The sequence below is a fragment of the Jaculus jaculus genome, chromosome 11, assembly GCF_020740685.1.
Source record: "Jaculus jaculus isolate mJacJac1 chromosome 11, mJacJac1.mat.Y.cur, whole genome shotgun sequence".
Lineage (NCBI taxonomy): Eukaryota > Metazoa > Chordata > Mammalia > Rodentia > Dipodidae > Jaculus > Jaculus jaculus.
In genome coordinates, this window is record NC_059112.1 from 17,070,471 (window position 1) to 17,095,464 (window position 24,994).

The following is a 24,994-nucleotide window of genomic DNA, read 5'->3' on the forward strand; positions in this document are numbered from 1 at the left end:
TTGCATGTTCCTTTACATTTTATTGACCACAAGCATTAAAATAATACAGCAAATACCAGAGAGTCTTTTGAATAATGTGATGTAAAGCTGAACACAAAGCTACACTTGCTCCTCCCGCCCTCCCCCCGCCCTCCCCAATGCAACATGCAGGCAGTGATCTCCACCCGCGCTCACCCTAGAGCGTCACAGTGCTGCACGTTCATGAGCATCTTTGCCCTGTGACTCAAAACAAGTTCCCAAACTCTACACGTGCAATCATGGTGTAAGGCCGTCGTTCAGAGTCCCCTAAGACCGGCACATTGACGCGACGTTAAGCACTACACTGTTTTGTGAAGCATCCTAAGTCGAATCACAAAAGCCCAGATTTCATTTTGAATGTGTTTATGAAGACCGCTGCTGAGCTCAGGGCATGCAGGTGTCCACTGCCCAGATGAAGCAGGATATGGAACGCCCTCAGTAGGTCCAATGCCGTGATTTTTCACTCATCCCAAGTATCTCCATATTTGTTTACTTTGACTAGGAAAAAAGCACAAACAATTGATGATTCCAAATAATAAGACAATAGTTGAAGCTTGAGATGATGATGATGAAAAGTTATGTTTCTACTATTTGAATAAAAACATCTGAGGGTCAAATAATGATTATGAAAGGGGATGGCTAGACCCTTATGAACTAGGGGCTATTATTACCTACAAATGCCCTGTATTGAGAACTTTACATAAATAGTTGATCGTTACAGCAACCAGATAAACACAATCCCTATTTAAGTTTGAGGAAACAGATTAGTAACTTGCCCAAGGTACAAGTGTGAGGGTTTAAACAGCATACACTAAAACAAAGTTACCAAGAAAAAAATAGCAATGTTTGCATTTTACTTTTCAAAAAAAAATACAGCAATACAAATGTAGGTAATTCTATCTCCTCTCCTATGAGCTGTCACACTGCAGGAAAACTATTTCCCATATTCTGGGCTTTTAATGTGATTGATTTTTAAACAATACTGGTGACTAAACTTCTGATATATAAACCAAGTGGCATGCTATGGAGACATTTGTAGAAAAGATTACAAAAACAAGAAAAGCAACACTGCCTGCCCTCATGGAGCTTACAGTCTAATCCATTAGCAAAAAAAAAGTAGTAGTTATAGTCATTAGATGTATAAAATCTGTGACAAAAATAAATGAGTTTCATAGTTTTCAAATTTATTCCAAAGGTAATTTTTATATCCAAATCATGTAGGTATTACCATTGTTATAAAAGCTATTCTAAATTATTGTTCTAAATTAGAATTATTCTAAATTAGAAAACTGGGCACAAGGACTTATTCCTAAAGTGTTGAAGACAGACAACCTGGGCCTGCATATGCTGGCCAAGTACCAGATCACTTAGTTATACCCCTTGATTATTTCAGGGCCTGTACATGTCAGCCAAGATCACTGACTGACACCCCTTGACTATTAAACTAGTAAACAGAAAACCTGGAAATAATGGTATATCCTCTGAAATTTCTTGAGAAGTCATAGAATTCTATACTGAAATGGTTATAAAACCTACTCAAAATGACTTCTTCATTTAGATGTCTGTCCAAAGTTAGTTTGAATAATATGCAGTTCTTGCAAAAGGACTTAAATGTTACCAAAAAAAATGCTAAATGTTAAAAAAAATTATGGCCTGGACTAGAGTAAAACCCTACCTTAAAAAAAAAAACAAAATGTGTGTGTGTGTGTGTGTGTGTATAAATAAATTATAAATTAGGGCTGGAGAGATGGTTTACTGGTTAAGCGCTTGCCTGTGAAGCCTAAGGACCCCAGTTCAAGGCTCGATTCCCCAGGACCCACGTTAGCCAGATGCACAAGGGGGCGCATGCATCTGGAGTTCTTTTGCAGTGGCTGGAAGCCCTGGCACACCCATTCTCTCTTTCTCTCTCTCACTCTGTCTGTTGCTCTCATATTTTTTTAAAAAGTTTAAAAAAAAAAAAAAGAAAAAAATTTAGGAAGTCATATTACTTTTTCTGGAAATGCCAAACAAGCTGGTTTCTAAGGCACGTAATCCAAGTGCACAAACATACCAAAAATGAAATCTCACAATTCAATCATGATTCCACAGTTCTGTTTTATAAATCTCAAGTCACCAAATCTGAGGATATGAGAGTCACCATTAGGAAAAAAGTTATCCGTTCAGTTCCCAAGGTGACTCCTTATACAATCAAACAAGTATATAACTCCTACAGTGTGTTACAAAAACTAGTCTCGCTGTCTCGGAAGCCTTACTGTTTGGAGTTCATTATTTTCTAACAAAATAGCCTTGAAATACAGAAAGACAGAGTAAGTAGTTAACTATAAGATAATTATTTTTTAATTAAGTTTATATTAGTGAACTACTGTTAAGAACTAAATCACATATTAATATAATTAATGCTTTAAGCTAATGCTTCAGTCCCAATCCTAAAGAGTTATGTGATTCAGACTAAACTATCATACCTTCTTTTTTTGGCACTCTTTCCTGCATAGGTCTGACTGAGGGGTCAGTCTTTTGTGTTAAAGTTACTTCATAAGACTCTCTGTTCTTATTCCTTAATTCCTCATATGTAATACTTTTTCTTTTGGGACTTTCTTCAAAGGAGGGGTCAGGTCCTAAAACAACAAACAATTAATAAGTGGTGATGAAAGGATTTAGATAAATTCAAAATAACTAAATTTTGCAAATGTTTCTTACCCAAAATCAAAACAGAATACAGTGAAATAAAAGTGCAAATTGTTACCACCTATCATAAAACAGAATCAAATGAAATAAAACTTCAAATTATTACCACCAATCTGAAGGTACTATATTTTCTCCAAGTCTAAAATCTATACCCCTTAATACTTACGAATTTATTTCTAAAACTTAAGAGCATTAAAATTTTTAGAAAATAAATAATGACCAAAAACAAAAGTCTATTGTAAGATCTAATAGTACAATCAAATTAAAATGCAAGTGTTAGTCCTACTGTAGATGAAATTAAAGCAAAGTAGACTACTGGTAGCAACTGAGCAAAACTTAACAGTAGATTTTATTAATACTTCTGTGACTACATGTTCTGAATTCCAGAATCTTTATGCAAATCACTTGTTACTTTAAAAAAATTAAAAGACTGATTGAGATGGGTGAATGGAGTTTCAGAGGGAAAAGTGGGGGGAGGGAGAGTATTACCATCGGGTATTTTTTATAATCATGGAAGTTGTTAATAAAAATAAATAATTAAAAATTTAAAAAATAAATTGTTTTACCATGTTTATGGCATTTAAACAAAAATAAATTGATGTAACTATTTAAAAGCATAAAGTACAGCTTTTAACCAGGGTGGGAATCATTTTCACAGGTCTAATATATAATACTGAGGCAAGAGAAAGTGCCAACTCTTCAGTGTAGAAACCTACATTTCTTCTTAGTTCTCCTAAACAGAGTCAAAGTGTGAACAATACCCCATTTATGTTTTTGTTTTTTTTTTTTTTTCTTTTTCAAGGTAGGGTTTCACTCTAGCCCAGGCTGGCCTAGAATTCACTCTGTATTCTCACGGTGGCCTTGAACTCATAGAGATCCTCCTACCTCTACCTCCCGAGTGCTGGGATTAAATGTATGCACCACCACACCCAGCAAATATGCCATATGTAAGAATCAAGTACTGACAACTATCAGTTGACAATCAAACAGTTCATGAAACATATGCACAGCAAAAAGAAAGGCCATGTAAACAAAAGAAACCGACTAATCCTGGCAACCTTCCATGAACAACTACTTGTACACTTTCATACACCACACCAAAATTATTTTTATTAAGACAGTGAATCGGACATTTTAATATAATATATATGTATATAAAGTACATTTTAATAATATACTCATTTAATTTTAAATATCAATTTACAAATGGTACTTATGTAGAACTCAAAGGTATGGTCCCAGTGAATAGGTAAGAATTTTCTAAACAATACATACTAAAAATGATGTTTTCAACCCATTTATTTTACTGTGGAAAATGTCTACTGCACTGTTACAAAGCAAAGAGGATTTCAATCCCCCCTAATTAGTTCTAATACACCAGGAATGAAGACTGGGTAACAGTGCAAAGAGACAAGTTTTTCACATTGGTAGTAAACAACCCATGAACTTAGTTCCCTTCCCAAAAGGTATTTCTACAGTTCTAAAGGAGACCAGAAATAGTTCAGTTCACCTCCCCACTCTGCTGGCAATCGGGGGCTGTCCTTGGGCAAATCACTAAGCTTCTCTGAAGCCTGCTTTTCTCAATTGTGAGATAATTTGACTAGATGGCCTCTAGCATTCCTTCCAGGTCTAATATTTTCTCTTTTGCAAGAGGAAAATATCTCACTGTTCTGAGAATTCTTTAATAACTGAAAACACAAATCAGACAGAAAATTGGGGAATTTTTCACCACTCATAAAGCCAAATGAAAATATGTACTATATAAAGAATAAAATTTACTATTTTGGGAAGGTTATTAAGAGCTGGAAGGAATAAGAAAATATGTAACAGTCTTTCTTTAAATCTAACCGTAATAAAATGCTTTTAAGTCTTTTAAGCTGTGATAGAGTACTTTCTACTTTGAAAAGAGTAGTAACACTGGTTGCTGTGCAAACAGGACTCAAACAAGGGAGAAGGTGCCCTAGAGAGGAGGTGGCACTGGTATAAGGAAGGAAGCCACTGGGGACCCATCTGGGCGACTGGTCCCGGTCAGTGTGGCTTACAAAGGGGAGCAGGAGCACACACGGAAGGCTCCTGAGGACACTACACTCACAGAAAACGTGCGTCCTTCTGCCACCTCTGGTAGATACCAAGGGATTCTTGTTTGTGCACTTTTATGTGAGAGTCAAATTTCAGAATGCAGACTGTTGATGACAATGGTAGGGTCATGACAGAGTTGGCAATGTCTACAATACAGAAGAATGGATTTGAATGTGGTTGGAAAAATGAAGCACAGTTGATGGACATGCACAGAGCTGCCTTTAGAGTGAGATGACGACGTAACTACTTTCCAAACCTATTTAATGTCATAGTATCTTTGCTTCCAACCACAGGGGTCATGGGAGCCTGAGGACAAAGAGACTCTCAACAACTTTTCCTGAACTCAAGCATCTTCAAGTAGGTCAATTTCCATGTTCTCCTCTTTTTCCTGCAACAGTCATCCCCACGCACTGTAAGGTCGGTGTCCAGTAAGTTCTCAGCGCTGAGGTCCAGAAGCCACTAGCATGCAGGACTACTGACAACCCAAGCGCTACCACAGCAACTAAGAAGCTGATTTTAAATTGTATTAATCTTCATTATTTTACCTAGCCACTGCAAGCTAGTGGACACTTTCCATGCTGACCTCCATACCTCCACAAGCTTCACCTGTGATTACTTCACCATAATCGGGTCACTGCATCCTCTCCTCTCTTTACTACATATGCAGATTCAAATCTCTTCCATCTTAAAATTTAAAAAAAGGCAAATCCTCAATTGCTCCTAACTTAGCTTTCTTTGCTCCCCAGTTTACTACCTTGCTGAATTCACTCCAAAGCAAGCATTTAAGGATCACAATCCTTGATCCAAACCCTCAAAACTGGGGGTTTCACAGATCTTAGAAAAACAGTATGATATATATCAACTCGATTGAAGGATCAGAACAATACACAGTAAACAAGACATCAATAGCTCTCCAACAAAATACAGGAAAGATTATTTTAGGCCAAGTAAATACAGAGCATATTTAAGTAACATGCCAGTGTAAGTCAGGGTTTGCTGTCAAATGAGTTCAGGTCATGACTTAATTAAAAGTCTTTGGGGTTTTAGGATTTTTAAACAACAAACTGGAAGCCTGCACTTCCTGTTTCTATTTCTTATCTTTCTCTGCAGACTACAAAGAAAGATTGCACATGTTCAGAGTATATGACTCCCAAGTACAACATCTGATTATTTCACCTAATTCCGACAGTTCTTTGAGAAGTATCATCACCTCCATTCACGAGATCAAGAAATTGAAAGCATTATAGTTACTTGCAATGAATATAATTACATGGTCACAGTCAGCAAATTTTTATCATGATTCAAATCCAGACCGTAATCCAAAGCTGCTGTCTCGCTGACACGTGTGATCTTCAACCTGGTGTTGAAACAACCCCCGCGGTACACCTCACGCGGGCTTTCTCATGTGACAAGTGCTCTGTAGGACAGGCACTGCTTTTCCTTTCCACTACAAGGAAGCCGCGAGCCGGTGAGACTGGCCTGTCAGACGTACCCTTGCCTTCCTGCAGCTCTGCCTGCCAGGGCACAATTTACCACTTCTTCACTGTTCCACTAAACGCGTGCCTATTTTCAATCACTGGGACCAATTTGTAAACTATCTGTTATTTCTCTAACTTGTAACTCTGAGAGTTTCTCAAGGACAGGAACCAAGTCTTATTCACCTTTACTTCTTCCATATCTAAGGAAAGAGCCTGACACCTACTGGCCTTCAAGGAATGCGGAAGGAAGGAAGAAGCCCGTGAAAGGAAAAGCAGCATGCTGCGGGAGGCTGAGGAGCGAACGGCTGATGACGATGGCGCAGCACGGAGGTGACAGCCAGCAGAAAAGGTCACCAAATAAAGTTTATACATACGTTGGACCATAAAATGCTGAAAGTCATTTCAAGAGAAGTTTCTACCTTGGGCAACATGATCAGTAATACCAGTGGGGGTGGATTCATTCATGGAGGCGCTGAATGGAATGGGCTCGTAGCGAGGGAGCGGCTCCTTGTCGACGCCGTCGGCTGCCGGCGCGCTCACGTTTGAGTCGTATCTAGACTTCTGAGAATACTGCCTACAAGGGAACGTGCACAAGAACAGAGTCAGTGCTGGAAGGATCTCCAAGCGTGGTATGAAAACAAATTATGAACCTTCTAAAATAACTACAATTCTGAGCTGTTTATAAGCAGCAAGATGAAGTGTATTTTATAAGAGCATTCAAGACCCACTTAGCCAACTGAATCATCACTAGCTAAGCAAGGTGGTGCACATTAATAAGAATACAGTTTTAGGGAGACTTAGGAGGGAGGACCATGAATTCTAGGTCATCCTGGGCTCAAAGTGATCCTCCCTCCCCACCCCAATACACACAAACTACCATTCAACAAACAGGAAAAGAAAGTACATGCCCAGAGCTGGAGAGACGACTCAGCGGTTAAAGCGCTTGGCTTCAAAGCCTAACGACCTGGGCTCGATTCCCCACTACCCGTGTAAAGCCAGATGCACAAAGTGGTGCGTGCGTCTAGTGTTCAGGTGCAGCAGCTGGATGCCCTGTCACACCCTTCTCTCTGTCTCTTCTTGCGCTTTGTTTGCAAATAAATAAAATATTTTTAAAAAATAAAATATATATCCAATTTCTAAGTATTTGGTTTTGGAGATGATAGATTTAAACATTATATTATTTATTTCCAAGCAGAGAGAAATGGAGACCATGGGTATGCCAAGTGATCCAGCCACTACAAACAAACCTTAGATGCATGTGCCACATTGTGCCTATGGCTTAACGCAAGCACTGGACCCAAGCCAGCAGGCTTTGCAAGCAAGTGCCTTTAACAAGTCAGCCATTTCCCAGAACCCTGGAATTAATTTTTTTGTTTATTTTTGTTTTCCAAGGTAGGGTCTCACTTCAGCTCAGGCTGACCCGGAATTCACTATGTAGTCTCAGGGTGGCCTCAAACTCAGGGCAATCCTCCTACCTTTGCCTCCCAAATGCTGGGATTAAAGACATGTGCCACTTATGCCCAGCTCCCTGGAATTAATTTTAATGTGTGTTCAAGTTCTTGGAAAGTTTTGGGGAAAAAAAAAAAAAAACCTTGAGGTCAGGTCTCATTTCAATAACCATGTCCATTTTGCAACTTAATGTGAAAGCTATGGTCTAGAGACACGAATTAGCTAAAGCAGACATAGGTCTAAAGCAGACACAGGTGTACTGTCTTGTTCACTCCCATTACCGCCTTATAAAATAATCTGTTGGCCTTATTTATTTATTATTCATTTACCACATACCACACAATACAAAAGCTAGTCTGAAGAAAATCAGTAATGAGTAAGACATTACTGCATTTACAAGGCTCAATCCCACTTGCAGTTATTGTTTTGTTTTGTTTAGAGAAACATTCTCAATGTGTAACACAAGCTGGCCTCAGAATCTCAATTTTCCTTCTTTAGCCTCCCAAGTGCCCAGGTGTGGAGATCGCAGGCCTGAGCCACAACACTGGGTTAACATCTCCAAGTGTGTTTTTGTTTTAAGCAAACTTTTTCTTTGAAAATTACAAGTAACAAAATCACATTCTAAAAAGTTTAGAATAAGAGAGTTACCTCTCATATATTACAACTATTATCACTGTCTCCTTGCAATATTTTTAAAGGTATATGCTTGTCTTGAAGATACAATTTTAGGTACATATAATTTTATACTCTATCCAGTTTATCACAAACATTTCATCATGATGTTCCACAGACTTCATAGTCATGGTGTTAGGTAACTCCACCCTGCCCACTAACAGGCGTAATCCACCACCCTCACTGCCCTGGACACCAAGCTGATTCTGCCTTGACGAATGGAGTTGTGAACAACTTTGTGGCTATAGATTTTGTTTTGCATTTTCATCTGATTTACAGGCTTTGGCTCTAAAAACAACCAAACAAACAAAAATCTTGGATACACGAATTTATACCACGAATTTATTCAGGTACCAGTAACTTTTGAAATATTTACTCAAGAATTAACTCCTGGTATGACTACTGGTATGAAGATAAAGTAACAAAACAAATGTACTCAGAGGAAAGTTAAACCTTTTCAGATCAGCTCTCACTCCTAGTTTTATTTTATTTTTTTGTTTGTTTGTTTGTTTTTGTGTTTTTCGATGTAGGGTCTCTCTCTAGCTCAGGCTGACCTGGAATTCCCTATGTAGTCTCAGGGTGGCCTTGAAGTCATGGTGATCCTCCTACCTCTGCCTTCCAAGTACTGGCATTAAAGGTGTGCGCCACTACGCCTGGCACTCCTAGTATTTTAAATAAAACATAAGCAAAAGAAAAAAAAAAAGCCAAGGGCTGGAGAGATAGCTCAGTGGTTAAAAAGTGCTTGCCTGCAAAGTCTAACAACCTGGGTTCGATTCCCCAGTACCCAAGTAAAACCAGATGCATAAAGTGGTGCATGCGTCTGGAGTTCATCTGCAACTGCCAGATACCCTGGTACGACCGCTCTCTCTCACTTTTTCTCTCTGCCTGCAAGTAAAGAGATTTAAAAGAGTTGAGGGGATAGAGAGATGGCTCAGCAGTTAAGGCATTTGCCTGCAAAGCCAAAGGATTCTGGTTCGATTTTCCAAGACCCACATAAGCCAGATGCACAAGGGGGCACATGCATCTGGAGTTCATTTGCAGTGGCTGGAGGCCCTGGCATGACCATATTTTCTCTCTCTCTCTTTCTCTCTCTCAAATAAATAAATAAATGAATAATCTTTAAAGTTAAAATCTGTTGAGATAAGAGTAACAAAATTTAGGAAATCAACAGTTCAAAACATAGTAAACTAAAGGTCTTTGGCAAGTTGAAATGAGACTGAGTCCTTTTATTCTAAGAAATGTTTCCAATGAGGAGGAAAACTCTCTTTATTTATTCTAAATATTTTTATTTATTTATTTATTTGAAAGACAGAAAGAGAGGACGGCAGCCGGACGTGGTGGCGCACGCCTTTAATCCCAGCACTCGGGAGGCAGAGGCAAGAGGATCACCATGAGTTCAAGGCCACCCTGAGATGACAGAGTTAATTCCAGGTCAGCCTGGACCAGAGTGAGACCCTACCTCGGGAAAAAAAAAAAAAAAAGAGAGGACGGGCACAGCAGTCTCTCCTGGTACACTGCATACCAACTGCAGACGCACATGTCACGTTTTTCTATCTAGGTTTACATGGGACTCGAACCAGGGTCATCAAATTTTGCAAGCAAATGCCTTTAACCACAAGAAACCACTGGGCCATCTCTCCAGCCCCGAAATTCTATTTAAAATAATGGCAGCCAAGTCTTGCTGTACCTTTTTTTTTTAATATCAAACTGTCCTTTAAACTGGGCGTGGTGGTGCACTCCTTTAATCCCAGCACTCGGGAGGCAGAGGTAGGTGGATCGCCATGAGTTCGAGGCCACCCTGAGACTACAGAATGAATTCCAGGTCAGCCTGGGCTAGAGTGAGACCCTACCTCGGAAAACCAAAAAAAAAAAAAAACTGTCCTTTATTGTATATTGTCTGATTTATTCTTACATCAAAAGTTTAATGTTTAAGGGTTAGTAAATAAAAACTAAAGTAATCTTAGTACAAAAAATTAACAAATTAAGGCAAACACCAAAGATCCAAGAGATCTACGACAGCAACAAGACAGCTGTATCCAGGTCTAGGAATCCCCAGGGAGCTATTCTTTTTGACTTTTTCTTGGGTTCCAGTGAACATTCAAGTACTTGCTCTACCTTTTAAGGCAAATGGCCTTCAGCCTACAACACATGGTACTTCAGTCAGGCAAGGTTTTGCACTGGCATTTGGACAACTGTTTCTTTTCTTCAAAAACAGAAAGTATAAGTGAAGATCAGAATCTGGCCTACCCAGGGGGTAGAGATCGCCGGGCTTGTCCTGATCGCAAAGCCTCTCCAAGTGGGGAATTTTCAAGATTCTTGAACTTCTCTTGACAAGTTTTCACATAAGAAAGCTTTCCAGCAAAGTATCCCATGATACAAGCAACTTATATGTAAAACCAAACAAAAAACAAAAAGGTGTGGGTTAATAGGCCTCTTTAAATAAGTCTTTCCTGAAACATTTTATAAAACTCATTAAATTGAGAATTATAGTTTCTATGTCAGAAGTACTATACTGACACACCTCTAGTTCTTTCCATCTTTAATAACATAAAACACAACAAATGAAAACATACCAAATCCACCCAAACCTACCTGATCCTTGTCTGAAGGTGACTGACAGCAATGGCTAAATAAGTCATGCTGCTAATTTACCTCCAAAGATTTGTCTAGCACATCAGAAATATCTTTTCTCTTGATGTGAAGAAAAAAGACAATGAAATGTGCGCCAAGACAGCATTTTTCTACAACTCTGTAGTTCAGAACGAGTAAGATTACCTGAAGTCATGTTAAAAGTGTATTCAACCAGGTTCAGAGCTCCAGATTCTATGGCTACCAACCTCCCTAAGAGAAGGTGCCTGCGGGAAGCTGCTGTGGCACCGGTCAGTTCTCACACGAGACGGTGCAGTTCAAGGGGCTGGGTGAGGAGCGGACACGGAGCCACGCAACCTCAACGACCTTCTAAACTGATGACGTACGTAGTGGAACTAAACACGGCTCTGCTGAGAAGCCTCAGACACTCAAAACCAAGCTTCCTTGTAAGGCATTTTGCAGATGTAAATAGAAAAGAAAAATGCTTAATTCGAGTTCTTTTATATTAATCAGATTATCTACATAGCTTACTTTCACTATGGACAAACCATGTATTTATTTTCAAATACTATGTATTTACAAAGTAATTTAAAATAGTTGTACTATAAAAGAGGGGAAGGGGATCTGTCAAGTAATTAAGGATTTTTTATACTGATAATAAAATATCCAAGTAGTCCATTTAATGAAAAGCACAAATAACCTGACTTGCAAGAGCACGTGACCCACAAAACATTAGTAAATCAAAACATCTGATTAAAATTAAAAATTTTATTTAGGCAAAAAAGGTTAAGAAAAATACTTACATATAAGCTTAGGGATGGAACCATATTTGGGATGACTTGAAAGGATTCCTAAAGAATAGAATTAACTTTTCTGAGTAACATTGTTAGAGAAGGAAAAATGAGGCCGGACTACGTGATAGATGTTATGGCAGTACCTAGAATACACCATGTCTGTTATGGAGACTCCCCAGGACCCACGTAAGCCAGATGTACAAGGTGGCACATGTGTCTGGAATTCGTTTGCAGTGGCTGAACACCCTAGCACACCCATTCTTTCTTTCTCTCTCTCCCCCTGCCTATTTCTCTTCTTCAATCTCTCTCAAATAAATAAATAAAATAAATTTAAAAAAAAAAAGTAAAGATCATGTGTAGGTAGAAATGGCCAGGGCAATACTGAAAAGTAGTGAAACTAGAGGTCTATCATCAGGCATCCGGATGGATGAGAAAGCACAAGCGGTTAGGAGAGCCCCACGAAAGCCTGACATGAGGCGCAGTGCGCGTGGCTGGAAGAGCTCCTAATGGACCTGCACCTTGATCTGCGACAAGGCAACACTGGAGGCAGCAAGAGCCATCCTTTGGAAACGCAGTGCCAGTGCAGACACACTCATCAGGAATGGAGCCTGAGCCCACCTCGTGCCACATTTAAAAACAGCTCCCATCCTCACGTCTTTCTAGTCAACAGACTACAAAAAGTACTCATAGCCGGGCGTGGTGGCGCACGCCTTTAATCCCAGCACTCGGGAGGCAGAGGTAGGACGATCGCCACAAGTTCGAGGCCACCCTGAGACTACACGGTGAATTCTAGGTCAGCCTGGACCAGAGTGAAACCCTACTCAAAAAGCAACAACAATAATAAAAACCACTCATTACAAAGGGAGCAAGTTGGTAAATTCATCTATTAAATGCAGTTAGAGAGGGGGGAAAAAAAAAATCAAAGTACATCTATACATCCACCCCCTTTCACCCCAGGAACTATCCTCTGTAACGAGTTTTGTCAATTCAGGACTGCCATGTATATACCATTAATGTGAAACAGCTAGTGTCTAATCATAGTCACATTTTCAGAGGAACCTAGTAAAATTAAGTGGATATGTTTTTAATATGTCGAACTATCCAGTATGATCACACTCTGGGGTCCTTAACAGATACAGGCTAGACGAGGCAGTGAGTTTACAAGGCGATGTAGTAAGCATCTCCACTCACTGCTCGTACCTCTAAACACAGAGACTGATGCAGTTAGCGCTAAATTCCACAGAAATACACTACACTGTTTCAAACAGCAGACCCTTGCCACACCCTGTGAAAGTCCAATGCTTTTTAAAATGCTAACTCATTCCCACCTACTTCCCTAATAATGGTAAGACAAAGCTGGCTCAAGGAACAATTTTGGTCCTTCCGAGCCACCGCTTAAAAACCACCTGACATAGATTGAGATATCCTGATTCTGTAAGACCAGGATGGCCTAACAGTATTCTAAGAATGAAGGATGAAGAATGCTGCTGCTCTACCTGCAAACCATGCCCAAGTTAAGATACTTTTCTATGCTTGTAAATTGTCAATGACCCTGTCAAAAAAAAAAAAAGGAAAGAAAAAGAACTGCTTTTTTTGAGGCAGGGTCTCATGTAGCCAAGGCTCAAACTCCACTATGGAGCCAAAGATGACCTTGAACTTCTGACCCTCCCAGCTACATCCACCAAGTATTAAGAGGGTGGGTGTGGGGGGTGGGTGTGTGTATGTGCGTGCATATGTGGTGTTAGGGACTGAAGGCTTGAACCACTATGGAGCCAAAGATGATCTTCAACTTCTGACCCTCCTGCCTCCACCTCCCAAGTGCTGAGATTACAGGCACGTGCCACCACGTCAGGTGTGTGTTCTGATAGGGACTGGAGCCAGGACTCTGTGGTACAAGGCCAGACACTGTACCAAGTGGGCCACATCCCCAGCCTAGACATATCACATTCATCAGTCAATAAACACCTAGCAAGTGGGTCTAAGAGGACGCGTGGAGGCACGTACCTCTAGTCTCAGCACTCGGGAGGCTGAAGTGCAGGAGGATTGCTGTTTGAGGCCTGCCTGAGCTACAGAGTGAGCTCCAGGTTAGCCTGGACAGAGTGAGACTTTATCTCAAAGAAAACCAAGAACCAAAGCAACAAAATCAGGAAAATATGGTAGAAGAAACAAGATATCCAAAACAGGAAGTAAATTCAAAGTTGAAATATTTACCTTTACTGATTAGTCCTTGAGTAATCAACATACTTGTGGCAGCCAATGGCACAGCTGTTGGAGAAAAAGAGCCAGTCACTTTCCACAAAGGAACACTACTGCTCTGAGCAACAGCAATGTCCCTACAAGGAGACCAGCAGGTCTTCAAATGCTGTGCTGTGTGACAGTGACAACTTGGGAAGCAGCGCAAGCAAGCAAGCATTACAAAGAATTCAAAAAACCTCCAGGGTTGGGTTCCAAATCAGCTAGCAGCTCATTAGGGTATCAACTAGAGTGAGGGTACAATGACTGAACGCTAGTCTCTACTGAAGGAAAGGCGGAAGGGGAGGAAACAAACACCACCGTGATAACGGAGTAACACCCAAGAAAGCGCACGACGACCCAGCTGGGCACCAGCTCCCTTCCTTGTCGCCTCTTGCTAAGACAGGGGAGCTTACTATCTTTGTAAAAATAAGAAAACCGAGAGCTGGGCATGGTGGTGCATGCCTTTAATCCCAGCACGTGGGAGGCAGAGGTAGGACCTACCTCGAAAAACCAAAAAAGTAAAACAAAATAAGATAAAAATGAGTAAATAAATAAGAAAACTGAAACTTAGAGAAGTTACAAACCTTTCTCAAACCATAGTCAGTTTCAACGTCAGGGCTCACAATCTAATGACATCTGTCTGATGTCGGATCTCTTTAATTTTTAGGCTCTGTATTACACTGTGTTACCCAAAACACAAAGCATATTTGACCATAATCACAATGGTGGGAGAATAAAAACATGTATCGTAATGATTTCTTAAAATTAAATGGAAATATCAAGATGTGTATTAGCCCATTATAATTCCAAAATAACTTTTAACTTGAAAACTGCTATGAAGGAGAGGGAGATGGGCTTGGTGGTTAAAGACACCTGTTTGCAAAGCCTGACGGCCTGACTTTGACTCCCCAGTACTCATGTGAAGGCAGGTGGATGTATGAAGTGGCGCATGCATCTGAAGTTCAACTGCACGGCCCCGAGGCCCTGGTATACCCATATTCACTCACACACCCACTCACTCTCTGAGGTAAATAAAATATTTATCTTTTAAAACCTGCTGTGCATCTCCGCTCTCTAGACCAGCACCACAAGTTTTCTGCTCTGACAGCAGTGGGTCCTGCACACTAACATGGCAAGCAACTTGATCTGGTAACCCGACTACTGCACAGTTCCCTACGCTGAATGCCTGCTTTCCATCGGGAGTCTGGAATTTCAGTCCAGACAGGTGGAGAGTGTCTACGTGACCAGTCCCCACGAAGAAGCATGGCTGAGCTTCTAGTGAGCCCTTGTGGTAAGTAATACCAGTAGGTGGTGGACAAATTAAACAGAGCCTTTGTGTGACTCCCTGGAGGAGACTCTCGGGGACTTACGCCTGCCTTCCTATGGAATTAACCATTCTGCTCGGCCTGGCCTCGCCTCATGTACCATCACTGTCAGCTGTTTTAAAGAGGTGCATGTAGTTGGTGAAGACCTCACTGGGAAACCTTGTTGCTGAGCAGAGGTTGCCAAACATGCTTCATCAAGAACCAGATGGTAAACCCTCTGTGCTTTGTCCCAGCAGCTACCCAAGTGCTATCTAAAGGCAACACACTGAGGGACAAAACATAAAGAAGCACCCCAACACAACTTTTCTTACGAACCATGACACATTAATAAATATTAATTTCATGTAATTTGCACGTGTAAGGAAAATTTTTTTCCCCTAACCATTTAAAAATTTTAAAACCAGGGCTGGAGAGATGGCTTAGTGGTTAAGGCACTTGCCTGCGAAGCCTAAGCACCCAGATTCAATTCCCCATGTAGGTCAGATGCACAAGGTGGCACATACGTCTGGAGTTCTTTTACAGTGGTTAGAGGTCCTGGCGGGACCACTCTCTCTCATGAGGCAAAAGCATATGTGTATACACACACACACATAGTCTCAATTAATTAAAAATATTTTTTAAAGTGAGAAAGCCCAACTATTTATTTAAGATTAAATACAAAAAATGTACTTTTTATTATTCATTTATCACATGTTACTATTAATAGTCAGACATTTATGGGAATCCTACCTATAGCTCACTACCCTTCAAGGTACGTTAACATACGATGCTACAGCTATTTTAAAGATTATACACACACAAATGCATACATTTATCAGCTAGAAATAAATCTGGACATGAGTATCCATGGAGACATCAGCCCAGCATTACAACAACCCAAGCCTTATCTACCAAGTCTTAACTTTCTATTTTTGCAGCTAGGGTCTTACTATGTAGCTCAGCAACCCATAAATTCAAGATCCTTCTGTCTTTGCCTCATGAGTGCTGAGGTCACACACTGATTTTTTATTTTTATTTTGTAGGGGGGGAGGGTAGTGCCACTGTGCTCTATGGCAGCCTCACCTTCCACCTCGAGGCAGAGTATTTCTTTGTTCGCCACAGCATTTGCCCACTATGTTGGCCTGCAAGCTTTTCATGGGTTCTGGGAATCTGAATTCAAGTCCTCACTTTGCAAGGCAAGTGTTGTGTTCACTGAGCCATCTCCCAAGCCCATGTCTTTCTCTTCATCCTGCCATCCACATTTGAAGATAATTTGTTGTACCAAAACGCAACATGGCCATAGTGAACTTACTTCATCCTATGAACAAGAACTTCTAGCCGTATCTTTCAATCAGTATTACCATAAACTGAGCATTGTGAAGATTCCATTACTTTTCCTTCATTCTCTTGTAACCAATATTATTTAAAAAGTTGTTTGTACATGTTTTTGTATGTGTATGGGCATGACAGAATCTCTAACATGAGGGTAATAATTATCAACCTTACTCAGTTGTATTTATAAGTTCATGTAACACTAATAAGGTATATTACTGACAAAACTTCATAGCTTTGAAAAATACTTTGGACCTATTTAACTTTTTAAAATTATTATTATTTGCAGGAAGAGAAAAAGAATGGGCAAACTAGGGCCTCTTGGTACAAACAACTCCACATGCATGCCGTACTTTGTACATCTGGCTTTACATGGGTACCCAGGAATTGAACCTGGGCCAACAGGCTTTGTGATTCCCATCCCCAATCAGTTTAAAATGTGCACAATTCAATTTCCTTAACTTCTACTTAGGAACAACCACAAACATGGCAAAAGTGTGCCTATAATGTGAAATAATGTTCTATACGGAATTATCATGTCACACACAACAAATTCAAGTCAAATTTTCTGGTAAAAATTCTGGATCAAATTGATGGAAAAAATGACTTACATCTGAACCAGAAGCTCTCATCATTGCATTCTGCAAAGACTCTTCTCTCTTCTTCTGTTGGAATGTAATCAGCCCCTATGTCTTTTTACCAGGGAGAATTGAAAAGTAATAAAATACACATAAAATAGCCTGAAAAATTAGCTCAGTGTAATATTAACAAAAAGCACCTAGCATTTAAAAAATGAAACAATAAAACAACTAGCTTATCATCTTTTAACAACTGTAGCTTCAAATGGAATTTAACATTACTATCCACTAATCACAGGATAATGCAGTGTTCTCAGTGCTAAATGCAAAGAGGGCCAGACAGACATGGTGGCACATGGCTTGAATCCCAACACTCGGGAGGTAGGGATAGGAGGATTGCTGAGAGTTCAAGGCCAGCCTAAGTCCACATAGCGAGTTCCAGATCAGCCTGGGTTAGGGCAAGACCCTACCTTGGGGGAGAAAAAAAGAAAAAGAAAACATAAGACCCTTGTTCATATTATGAAGAATTTCAATCTGCCAGACATGGTAGCACACCTTTAACTCTAATACTAGGGAAGCAGAGGTAGGAGAATCACTGTGAGTTCGAGGCCAGCCCTGGACTACAGAGTGAGTTCCACATCAGCCTGGGCTAGAGACAGACTCTACCTTGAAAAAAATTAAGCCAAGTGTGGTAGCGCACGCCTTTAATCTCAGCACTCAAGAGGCAGAGGTAGGAGGATTGCCATGAGTTCAAGGCCACCGTGAGACTGCACAGTGAATCCCAGGTCAGCCTGGACTAGAGTGAGACTCTACCTCAAAAAAAAAAAGAAAAAAATTTAAAAGCCAACAAAAAAATACCAATTTCAAGATGGCAACAAGAGAACATTAAACCAGATATGAAGGCCGAGTGACTGTGCAGGTGAAGACACACTCATGCAGCTGGCCCAGCTGCTATTGTTACCCAAACAATAAAATCATCTTTACACAGAAAGTGTTCCTAAGCAGAAAGACTTAATATGATAGTTACGGGGAATTGGTCTTGGGACTTCTGCATTCGGCTCCCGAAAATCAGCTCTCCCATTCATCTTTCCTGCATCAAAAACACTGTGTGTTAGAAACTATCACAAGAAGCCACATATATGAATATAAATGTGTTTCATCTATGACATAGTAAAGTTACTGATCTACACGAAAGCCAGCCAAATACTAAACCCAAGATAAAATACTAGACATAATAAAAATAGCTACATGAAAGTCATAAACCTACTAATTGATAACTATTCATGTTTAGTTCTTTAGGTGAAAAAAAAAGGGTGTTTTGTTAAGTATTAGCTAATGACTACAGTAAGAAAAAAATTTATACCATCCTGTCTTGATCCTTCCAGGAATCTATGCCCAAATAGAAGGGGGGAAAAAAAATCCCAAGTCATCTTGTAGGCTTCCATTTTAAAACTGAAATCATCACAAAACACTGCAGTCTCCCCCACAACACTCTTCAATAACAAAGACGTCACATCCTTGTCCCCGTCTTATGCGCCTAACAGAAAATCCCACATCTTGCAAACTTTCCTCCTTCAGCCCAAACGTCTTCAAATTACTCAGCTGCATATGACATCTGAGAATGCAAAAAGCATCCCAAGACGACACATTTCGTCTCCCTTTAAACCCATACCTTGGGATTTCAGACACCAGCCGATCTGGTGACTGTATTTTTACAAAAGACCATCAAACGGCAAGATGATGGATTATTTTTTTTTTTCATGCGTAAGGCAATCGCATGTAAACATGGACAGGTACTCACGGTGACGATGACAAACGGACCCTTCCCAGAATTCATTTAGTAACTAGGTCACCACCCAAGGCCTACAAGGTGCCAACCCCCTTACAGAGTTGATAAAAATAAATAAATAAAAAGGGGGGAGAGTGATCAAGCGAATTCGTGCATGGAGGAAGCCTAAAGCCGCTCGCCCCCCTGGCACCGCGGCATCCTTGCAGGAGGCTGTGCAGGGCCGAGGCGGCCGCTCGGAACACAGCGGCGCCGCTGCGCAGCGGCCGTCCCGTCTCCCCCCACGGCCACCCCCGGCCCGGGCCCCGCCAGCCTCGAGGCAGGAAAATGGCGGAAGATGGCGCAGATGGGGGTACAAAGGGGCCTTCCGCGCCACCACACCCACCTCCCGACGGCGACGATGACGAGGAGAGCCCAGGTGACAAGGACAAAGACGCCCCCCGAGAGGAAACGGGGGACCCAGGAGAGCGCGCGCCCAGGCAGCGAGGGTGGAGAGGAGAGAAGGGGCGGCCACGGACGCGGACGCCTAGAAGTCACCCAGCTAGCAGCTCCCGGGGAGCGCGACCCGGAAGTGCTACCTCCGTGGGGGAAGGAAATGACGTCAACCCCCTCCCCTGTGGCGTCTGACCGGGAGCTGTCAAGGAGTGCACGCGCTTTCTGCGCCTGCGCCTGTCGGCCCCGCCCTGTCCCTCGGCTTTGCCCTGGGGCCGCGGGGCTCGGGAGCTGCACTGCGGCTGCGCAGGGGGCGTCGGAGCGGGTGGCCCGGGGGTTGCACGTCTGTGTTGGTCCTGTTGGCGGTACGCTTGTTGGCTGTGTGTAAAGTTGACTCTACTTAGATGTCCCTGCTTTGAAAAGTTTGATAGGGCTGGAGAGGTAGCCTGCAAAGCCACAGGACCCCGGTTCGACTCCCAGGACCCATGTAAGACAGATGCACAAGGGGGCGCACGCGTCTGAAGTTCGTTTGCGCTGGCTGGAGGCCCTGGCACGCCCATTCTCTCTCTCCTTTTCTCCCTTTTGCTCTCTGGCAAATAAATATATATAAATAATATTTTATATTTTAAATATGTTTTATTTACTTCTTTGAGAGAGAGAAAATGGGCGCGCCAGGGTCTCCAGCCAGCGCAAACGAACTCCAGACGCACGCGCCCCCTTGTGCATCTGGCTTACGTGGGCCCTGGGGAATCCCACGCGGATCCTTTGGCTTTGCAGGCAAATGCCATAACCCCTAAGCCATCTCTCCAGCCCAAATAATATTTTTTTTTAAAGCTTGAAAGTGCTGGAGAGATGGCTCAGCGGCTAAAGGCACTTGCTTGCAAAGCCTTGAAGGCCAAGGTGCGATTCCCCAGGACCCACATAAAGTCAGATGCACATGACTCTGGAATTTTTTTGCAGTGGCAGGAGTTTCCTGGTACAAACATTTTCTCTCCTTCCAAATATATTTTTTAAAATTAGTTCTAAACTGGGTATGGTGGTGCATGCCTTTAATCCCAGCTCTCAGGAGGCAAAAGTAGAATCGCTATGAGTTCGAAGCCACCCTGAGACTACAGAGTGAATTCCAGGTCACCTTGGGCTAGAGTGAGACCCTACCTCGAAAAACAAAAAAAGGGGGGGAAAATAGCATTAAAGAAACAATTTAGAATGCTACCTAATCCATAAAAATTAAGCCAAAGTAATAAACTTATTTTGATTTCAGTGTCAAGAATGTATCATTTTTGGGCTGGAGAGATGGCTTAGCGGTTAAGCGCTTGCCTGTGAAGCCTAAGGACCCCGGTTCGAGGCTCGGTTCCCCAGGTCCCACGTTAGCCAGATGCACAAGGGGGCGCACGCGTCTGGAGTTCGTTTGCAGAGGCTGGAAGCTCTGGCGCGCCCATTCTCTCTCTCTCCCTCTACCTGTCTTTCTCTGTGTCTGTCGCTCTCAAATAAATAAATAAATAAAAATTTTAAAAAAGAATGTATCATTTTTTAGATGAATCCTGGAATATTCATTATCACAATTATTCAAAGTATTTCCATTTATGTTCCATAAAGGAAGATACTGTGCCTTTCTAGTTTACCATAGGTTTACTTCATGTCTTATACATATATATGTATATGTATGTGTATAGATAGATAGATAGATAGATAGATATATGCATATATATATTCATAAATCAACACATATTTTTTAAAATGCAATGATAGGAGCCAGGCATGGTGGCTCACATCTTTAATCCCAGACTTGGGAGACAGAGGTAGAAGGATCACCAAGAATTTGAGGCCACCCTGAAACTACATAGTGAATTCCAGGTCAGCCTGGACTAGAGTGAAACCCTACCTCAGAAAACATACAACAACAACAAAAAAAAACAACGATAATTCAGAAGCGGTGGCTCAATTCTTAACAATCCTAACCCTTGGGAGTCTGAGATAGGAGGATCTCTGTAAATTAAAGGCCATCATGGGCTACAGAGTGACTTCCAGTTCAGCCTGGGATAAAGTGAGACCTTGCCTCAAAACTTAAAAACAGTGCAGTGACCTAGAGACAAGAAAGAGACCAAATGGCTAAGTCAGTTTAAGTGTAACAAGAAAGGACCCATTCTTTGTCACAAGGAGAAAGTAATAAAAAGATATGTAGGTCAATTTACACACCCATGAAAGACAGTTGAAGATATTGGCAATGGTTGTAATTATGGGCAATGGAATGGAAGTTGATTAGGGAAGAAGTGATAACAGTCTGCCTGGGGTTAAAGACTGGGGTACCTTGGGAGTTGCCTCGAGGTCAAAGAGCAGGTGTACATGAGGGTATTTATGAGGGAGAGTTAGAAGGGTATGATGCTTCCTGGAGGGTAGAAGGTAAAATTTTTTTTTAAATTTTATTTATTTATTTGAGAGCGACAGACACAGAGAGAAAGACAGATAGAGGAAGAGAGAGAGAACGGGCATGCCAGGGCTTCCAGCCTCTGCAAATGAACTCCAGACGCGTGTGCCCCCTTGTGCATCTGGCTAACGTGGGACCTGGGGAACCGAGCCTCGAACCGGGGTCCTGAGGCTTCACGGGCAAGTGCTTAACCGCTAAGCCATCTCTCCAGCCCATAGAATGTAAAAATTTTTAAATAAGTGAAAAATGTTTTGACTTTTATTTTTATGTGCTTATTAGAGAGAAAGAAGGAGAATGGGCACACCAGGGCCTCTAATGCAAACTCCAGACACATGTGCCACCTTGTGCATGTGATTTACATGGGACCTGGAGAATCGAATCTGGGTCCTTAGGCTTTGCAGGCAAATGCCCTAACTGCTAGGCCATCTCTCCAACCCGAATGTAAGTATTTTACATTCAGTAGATTTACCACAAAAGGCTCTGGGATTAAAAGAGAGGAGCTGGGCATGGTGGCGCACGCCTTTAATCCCAGCACTGGGGAGGCAGAGGTTGGAGAATCGATCACAGTAAGTTCAATGGCAGCCTCACATTACATAGTGAATTCCAGGTCAGCCTGGGCTAGAGCAAGATCCCAACCTCAAAAAAAAAAAAAAAAAAAATAGAGGAAATGGAAGTAGAAAGGGAAAATAATTTGAGTCTGGAGTGCTGAGCTACAGAGTAGCTTCACAGTTTGATTTGATTTCACCCCAGTCATCAGAGTGGAACTTGGAGGATTTCACAAAAACTGAAGAATCTCTGCTAGAGAACAGAAAAAAGATTGTCAGAACCCTGATTAATTCTTGAGCCTCCGGAGTGAAGAAAATCTAAATTTATTCACACATTAAGGCTTACCTCAGCTTCCAGACTTTATCAAAGTACAGCACTTCTTACACACCCTCCAAAGAGCAGGTTGCCCAAGGCAAACATGCAAATGAATTTGCTAGACCAGTATTCCCATCTCTTCCTTGCTGGTGTATTTCTAGTTATGAGTCTTTTCTACTGGGAAATCTTGCATCTATGGCTATGTGAGTTTAGTCTAGAGGTGACTTCAGAAATCCTGGAATCCTAAACTCTGTCTGAATCTTTATATATACACATGTTGATGGTTTTCTTTTTTTTTCAAGGTAGGCTTTCACTCTAGTCCAGGGTGACCTGAAACTCACTCTGTAGTCCCAAATTGGCCTTAAACTCATAGCTATCCTCCTACCTCTGCTGGGATTAGAGGTGTGAACTACCACACCTGGCTTGAATTGAAATTTTGACCTATTCTCCCAGACATGTTATGTGCTTGGTGTCATTTTTTTTTTAAACCAGAAGAGATGAAAAGAAACATCAATTACATGTGAATATTCAATCAGACATAACATTTTCAATATTTACGTGATTCTAAAATGAAAGAGGGGATAGCCTGGTGTGGTGGCGCACGCCTTTAATCCCAGAACTTGGGAGGCAGAAGTAGGAAGATCACTGTGAGTTGGAGACCAGCCTGAGACTACATAGTGAATTCCAGGTCAGCCTGGGCTAGAGCGAGACCTACCTTGAAATGCCAAAAAAAAAAAAAAAAAAGACATAAATAGCTGAGTTTTCAAACCATACAAAATTACTGAGAGCACCTAGGCAGCCTATCACAGTGTTCAACAGTTTTCTTACAGTAATTATGCATCCTTTTAAAATATTTTTTATTGAAGATTTAAAGTACTTGGAAGGAATCTGAGGGATTGGGAAGATGACTGTTCAAATGTGGATACCTGAGTTCAGATCCCCAGACCCTGTGTAAAAGCCAGAAGCCAGAAGCTATAGTGGGCTTTAAAAAAAAAAAAAATTGTAGGGCTGGAGAGATGGCTTAGCCGTTAAGCACTTGCCTGTGAAGCCTAAGAACCCCAGTTTGAGGCTCGGTTCCCCAGGACCCATGTTAGCCAGATGCACAAGAGGGCGCATGCATCTGGAGTTCGTTTGCAGTGGCTGGAGGCCCTGGCGTGCCCATTCTCTCTCTCTCTCTGCCTCTTTCTCTGTCTGAAACTCTCAAAAAAATAAATAAAAATAAACAAAATTTTTTTAATAAATAAATAAATAAAATTTGTAAGCAGGTGTGTGCATGTGTGTGTGTGTATAGATAGACAGAGAGAGAATGATGTGCCAGGGCCTCCAGCCACTGCAAACGAACTCCAGGTGCACATGCCACCTTGTGCATCTGGCTTTACATGGGGAATCGAACCTGGGTCATTAGGCTTTGTAGGCAAGTGCCTTAACCACTGAGCAATCCCTCCAGCCCTATAGTGGTCTTACTTAATGCCATCACTCCTATGGTGAGACAGGAGAATTTCCTGGAAGCTTGCAGACCAGCGCAGCAGTCTGCATGTGCACCATGATACATGTGTATACTAGCGTACATGAACATGTACACACACAGACATACACCAAAACAAGGAATTTGAAGCCAGGCCTGGTGGCACACACTTTTAATCCCAGCACTCACCAGGCTGAGGTAGGAGGATTGCTGTGAGTTCAAGGCTACCCTGATACTACTTAGTGAATTCAAGGCCATCCTGGGCTAGAGTGAGATCCTACCTTGGAAAACCAAAAAAAAAAAAAAAAAAAAAACCAGGAATTTGATAGAGAATGATAAGCATTTAAATGACGCATACTCCTGAGAGCTATAGAGTTAAGTTAGAATAAGATAATAAGATAAGCAAGGTAGGGCAGGCTGTTATCCCAGTCGGGTGCCGTGGAGGCAGGAGTTTAAAGCCAGCCTCAGCTACACAGTAAGTTCTGGGCTACATGAAATCCTCCTTCGAAAAAGAAAAAGGATGGACTGGGGAGATGGCTTAGCGGTTAAGGCACTTGCCTGCAAAGCCGAAGGACCTAGGTTCGATTCCCCAGGACCCACATAAGCCATATGCACAAGTTGGCACATACATCTGAAATTCGTTTGCAGTGGCTGGAGGCCCTGGAGTGACCATTCTCTCTCTCTCTCTCTCTCTCTCTCTCTCTCTCTCTCTCTACTTCTCTCTCAAACAAATAAATAAAAGTAAAAATTATTTAAAAAAGAAAGAAAGAAAACAAAAGAAAAAGGAAACATTCTCAGAGCTGAATACATGG

General features: G+C 41.5%; 1 protein-coding gene and 1 non-coding gene across 5 annotated transcripts; both read right to left on the reverse strand.

Annotated features, from left to right (window-relative positions):
- On the reverse strand, positions 1–19,580 carry Ociad1 (OCIA domain containing 1). Of its 4 annotated transcripts, none has more exons than XM_004658690.2 (9): positions 19,385–19,580; positions 18,241–18,303; positions 17,247–17,327; positions 13,976–14,029; positions 11,774–11,821; positions 10,629–10,764; positions 6,680–6,834; positions 2,481–2,633; positions 1–516 (listed from the first exon to the last, which is right to left on the reverse strand). In XM_004658690.2, exons 2-9 carry the CDS (start codon positions 18,296–18,298, stop codon positions 479–481), a joined length of 723 nt encoding a protein of 240 aa, XP_004658747.1. In that variant the 5' UTR covers positions 18,299–18,303; positions 19,385–19,580; the 3' UTR covers positions 1–478. The 4 variants fall into 4 exon arrangements, with proteins under 4 accessions (XP_004658747.1, XP_045017349.1, XP_004658748.1 ...); XM_045161414.1 differs by lacking the exon at positions 19,385–19,580 and adding an exon at positions 19,015–19,170; XM_004658691.2 differs by lacking the exon at positions 2,481–2,633.
- LOC123453452 lies at positions 10,979–11,107 on the reverse strand. Its single transcript, XR_006632833.1, has one exon. It is a non-coding gene; the product is annotated as a small nucleolar RNA SNORA19 (small nucleolar RNA).
- Positions 19,581–24,994: the final 5,414 nt, after the last annotated feature.